Source organism: Triticum dicoccoides, chromosome 7A, assembly GCF_002162155.2.
Source record: "Triticum dicoccoides isolate Atlit2015 ecotype Zavitan chromosome 7A, WEW_v2.0, whole genome shotgun sequence".
Classification (NCBI taxonomy): domain Eukaryota; kingdom Viridiplantae; phylum Streptophyta; class Magnoliopsida; order Poales; family Poaceae; genus Triticum; species Triticum dicoccoides.
The window spans coordinates 506,777,183-506,782,318 of NC_041392.1; the positions used below are offsets into that span (position 1 = coordinate 506,777,183).

A 5,136-nucleotide genomic window follows, 5' to 3' on the forward strand; every position below is an offset into this window, starting at 1 on the left:
ACAGGGGTCTCCTTAACTCTGTGCAAATGATTCAGGAAATCATCAACCGGGCAACTCCACAAAGCAGAGGAGCAATCCGATTGATAATCATTATGATTCTGTGGGAAATATGGAAGGAGAGGAATGACTGCACCTTTCGCAGCTTGCTGCCTTGTTTTCAGCGTGTATGTGCAAGAATCAGCAGCAATTTGGAGCAATGGAGACTAGCAGGAGCCAAGAAATTAGAGTCCCCATTCGGGGATCTGTTGGGAGAGATTTAGTTTTTTTAGTTTCTGGAGGGATAGCTGTCTGCATGGCCATCCCTCCCCTCTTTAATTTTCTCTGATCATTTTGATCGCACCTTTGTACTCTCCAATCTGCTAAATCAATGAAGCCAGCGAGCTGCTGGGTCTTTAAAAAAAATATCTCGAAGGTGCTCATAAGGATAGGGTGTGCGTGTGTGCATTCATAGAGGTAAGTGTATACACATATGTATGAACGCTTGCGTCTGTACTGTATTCAAAATAATATATCAGTTGTGTGTTTTTGAAAAAAAACATGGAGCATTGTTACATATATTTTCTCCTAAGAAAAGGTAAAGGATTTTTTTGTTGTTGAGGGGAATAAAGATGTTCTTTTAACTAATAAAGATAGTTGTTGAAGACATGTAGAACTCTGGCTTGGTTGTTATACGGGGATAGATAGACGTGCAAGATCTTTTTCCAAAGATGAGCTTCCTTCTCCCAACCTTGGATTTCCACCCATATATGCGTAGTCAGGGCATTTCCAATACCGATCCTTAAACCTCCCGCATCCGGATCACGCTGTTTGGATCGTGGAAGTCACCCAACGCGGTTCTATATCGGTCCGTGCTGTGGTCCGGACGTACTTTCTTCCACAAACTAAAGACAAACGTGAAGGGCTTTGCGGAAGTACGGACCACTCCCAAGCCCTCTTTCTTTTGCGGAAAACTGTCAATCTATTCATCTTCAATCATGGTACTACAACGAACACCAAAAATAATAAAAATTACATCCAGATTCATAGGCCACCTAACGACGACTACAAGCACTGAAACGAGCTGAAGGCGCGCCGCCATCATCGCCCCTCCCTCGCCGAAGCCGGGCACAACTTGTTGTAGTAGACCTCTTCTGACCGCCTTGGCCCATCCAAACCCCTTTTCCTTTGCTCGCGCGCGTTCTCACCCGGCGTCAGCTATCCACATTCATGTCGCTGTAGAACTCGCCGCTCCACATTGAAGACGGCTCAGGGCGGACACGATCTCTCACTGCCTCCCCCATTGAAGTGGTGCACCAGTCGAGGGCGCCACTCGCCGCACTCCCGACTGAACACGCCTCCTTGCCGCATTGAAATACCTCCATTAAACCCTCGTGGAAGCCGAGAAACCTACTCCAGCCAAACGTCCGTTCACGATCGGGCCGCCATTAAATTCAACGCCGGGCAGGCTCCTCCCCTTCGCCCTCTATTTAAACGAGGCCAAACGTCGGGTAAGAATCGCACCACCAAGGCCGCCGCTCCCAATCTCCTCCTTCCATAATTTTTCCACCCTTTTGATGACATCCGGCGAGTAGGAAGAGTAGTTCTCCGGCATAAAAGCCGCCTGGGTGGCCCTGCCGAGCCCGCGGGATACGAGCGAGGTAGCTCGCTGCTCCACCTCTCTCGCCTAGTTCGACGGAGCAAGTTGCCGCCCCAAGCCGGCGCATGGTTCAGCAACTTGCCGCTCCAAGCCAGCTTGCAGAGGAGAGGCAAGTTGCTCTAGGCCGGCACGGCGGGAACCAAGGCGGTATGGGCATCGTCACTACCGTGGACGCTACCGCGTCGTACCGCCCCTCCCGTGCTTGCGACCGCGCCATCCGCCGTCAACGCGCGCGTAACTGCACCCTGCCGGCAAAGAAAGAAGCCGGCTGCACGGAGATCGACGAGTCGGTGGCCGGCGCGTCCGCGTCCGCCGTCAACATGGAGGGAAAGTAGAACACGGGAGTCCGCCGCCGCTTGGGTTCCAGGAAAGCCACCGCTGAGGCGACGCCGGCGTACACAACCGGTGTCTTGCCTGGTTCTTCTTCAATGCAGACCATCAGCGGCCCCTGTCTGGGCTTCACGAAAGCGGAGGCGCCCCCTTCCCTTCTGGCTGAAGCACCAGCCGGTGGTCCCACTCCGATCAGCGGTGGGGAAGCGAGCCGCTCTTTGCGCTGAAGCATATACCTCTGGGGCTTCCAACAGTCTGTGAGCGGTCTGCCGGACATGGGAAGACAAAGGGATCCATCACGGCCGACTGTAGACTAGAGAAGTTCTTAGAGTCCTTAAAAAAGGTAAACATATTTAAAAAAAATTAATCATGTTTTTTGACCTCATAAAATTTAAACATGTTTGTTGAAGACATGTAGAACTTTGGCTTGCTAGCTTCCAAACAGTTTAAACTAGTTTACACAAGGATAGATGGGCAAGATCTTTTCCAAAGTTGAGCCACACTTTTCCCAACCGTTGATTTCCATCCATGAAAGATGTTGCAAGTCTATCAGCCCCAACAAAAGCAAAGATCTCACTAACTAAAAAACAGAAGGAAAGATCTCTTTCCGTACATCAAACCACGGACACGTGCATGCTTGCCATATAAACGATCCTAACAACCTATATATTCGCACGTAACCGACGCAGTGGCATTCCAAATTCAACCGGTGGATAGACGTACGATAGATCTCCCCCGCGCAATCGCATGAGCGGCGCCATGGATTCCCGCCGCCGCATCGACCCCGCGGAAGAAGCGCGCCACCGGCAGGTGATGGACAGCCTCGGCGTGTACGACGCCGACTGGGCTCTGTCCAAGACCGAGAAAATTGGATATTTACCACTTTAAACATCGGGCTTCGCAAGAATGCCACTATCAAGATGGGTTTCTCAAAAATGCCATGCAGATCGTGGACCTCTTGATTATCATGCCATTTCCTCCCTTTTTCAGTTTTTCCTTTAGTTTTTTCATTTACCTACACACGAAAGGACCAAAGTGCCCTTGTCTCTCCAAACCTCATCTGGTTCGTGCGTGACTCGATTGGGTCACGGATGGACTCCGATGCTGTTTGATTGCTCGCCGATGTAGCTCGGCCATGCATGCGCGTGCCACTGAAGCTTGCTGCTGTCAGCTCGCCCAGGCCTGCTCGCCGCCGTACCTCGCCCTCGCCTACTTGCCAACACTCTCGCCCACCCTGCATGCGCCGTGGCTGCTCGCACAGTGATGAGCTGAATTGTCCGGCCAAAGGGCGACTGCCTACTTAGGACAAGCTCCACCTCTTGCTCCCTCTCGATACCAACGGCGCTAGTCCGCTGGAGCCGGTGGTCGACGTGTGCTGGCTATGGGCGGCAGATCGGCGGGAGCTGGTGCCCAGCCTCCGCTTGCTCCTACACCAACGCGGCAGGATGGACAGGGTCGACGTGAGCATTAAAGATCAAGCAAACAAGGACCGGGTTCCATGCCAGCGTTGCGGCATCGTGGTCCGTGGCGTCCAGGGAATACGCAGCACGGCGACGTCGAGGTGATTGGCAGCGGGGATCAATGGCACCTACTTCCAGGCGATCGGTGTTGGCGGCGGCATGCAGGCTATATGTGCCTGCGCGACTTGTTATCGGCCGTTTTCTAGGCTGGGCGGTGATGCATGAGGCAGCACAACAACTTGACTGCCTATACGATGCAATCAGGTACGTGTACGCATCTAGGGGTAGTCTGGTCCTTTCAGGTGCAGATAAATGGAAAAACTAAAGGAAAAACTGGAAAAGAAGGAAATGGCATGGTAATCAAGAGGCCCACGATCTGGATGGCATTTTTGAGAAACTCATCTTGAAAGTGGCATTCTTGCGAAGCCCGATGTTTAAAGTGGTAAATATCCAATTTTCTCGTCCAAGACCTTGGAGCAGTCTGACGTCCAGTCGGGGCAGAACCGGCTGCTCCTCACCAAGGAGACGGTGCGGGGCGGCCCTATCCCCAAGTTCTTCCCGGAGCTGGAGGAGCTTGGTGACGATGGGCTGAACGCCCAGAACAAGGTCTCGGTCAAGGTCCTCGACGCGAAGGGCCACGAGAAGGATGTGCACCTCCGCTACCTCAACTCCAACAGGGCGTACCGGGTCGTGGGGTCTGACTGGAGGAAGCTAGTGGAGGAGAGCCACATGTGCAAGGGAGACCGCCTCGACATGTACGCGTGCAGGCGCGGCGACGGCGAGCGCTGTCTCTTCGTGTTCAGGAGCAAGGGCGGTGGTGATACGTCCAGCTGCACCGGACGTAAGCGCACCCGACAGCCTTCCGTCGCAGCTCGCTATCCTGCCGCGGACGACGACGACGACTTCGTCGATGCTGGCCGTGCTGCTGATCGGAGCGCCAAGCGAGATTGCAACAGCCACTATTACGCAGACGCCGATAACACCGGAAGCCATCGGAGAGATCGTGGCAAGAAGCACAAGCGAGCTAAGAGCGGCCATGTCAGGAGAGAAGATCATATGCGGGTTGCGGTCGACGACGATGTGAAGGCTCTTGATTTCCAGGGTGATTACGGCTGTTACAAAGCCGAGGGGAGAAGGGTAAATAAAGCACCTTGGACATTGCCGAACTACAGTGGCAAGGAACAAGAAGCTGCCAAAGGCCTCTTAATGTTGAAATATGCTATTTTTGCTGAGCACTATAAGGGTAGCATTTAGTTGCTTCCATACAGTTAGGAGTTAATCAGGGCTGTTTTTCAGCACTTCGTATATACTGTAATAGTCCCGATTAGGCAGGCTAGTTTGATTTTCTTTTCCCGATTAGGCTAGTTTTGAATTTTTTTCCCGATTAGGCAAGTTTTTCCCGATATTGTAGTTCATCATAGTGTAATTTGAGAGAACATATACAAGAAAAAGGTTGTGGTTGAGCTCGATGTAGCTAGGAACGTCCTTCTACTTTGAACTTTATTTTGTGGCATTATAATTTGATGTAAATAATCATGAATATTGTACCAAATCATACATTGCCACACAAGGGCGCACTCGACTCGCACACATGCGAGCCTCGATCTAGGGCCGCCACCGCCGCCACCACCAAACACCGGATCCCTCCTTTGTTGCCACCTCCCGCTGGCGCATCTTCCTCCCCAGCCACACCTTCCTCTCCTCGCCGCC

General features: G+C 52.4%; 1 protein-coding gene across 1 annotated transcript; it reads left to right on the top strand.

Annotated features, from left to right (window-relative positions):
- Positions 1-2,725: 2,725 nt before the first annotated feature.
- On the top strand, positions 2,726-4,680 carry LOC119333568. The gene is made up of 2 exons (XM_037606423.1): positions 2,726-2,817; positions 3,867-4,680. The coding sequence occupies exons 1-2, from the start codon at positions 2,726-2,728 to the stop codon at positions 4,678-4,680; spliced, it is 906 nt and encodes a 301-aa protein (XP_037462320.1).
- Positions 4,681-5,136: the final 456 nt, after the last annotated feature.

Excerpts from the sequence above, each read along its gene's own strand:
- LOC119333568 (XM_037606423.1), top strand. The coding sequence starts at position 2,726 with ATGGATTCCCGCCGCCGCATCGACCCCGCGGAAGAAGCGCGCCACCGG. Across the intron at positions 2,818-3,866 it reads TACGACGCCGACTGGGCTCT|TGGTAAATATCCAATTTTCT; the intron begins GTCCAAGACCGA and ends CGATGTTTAAAG.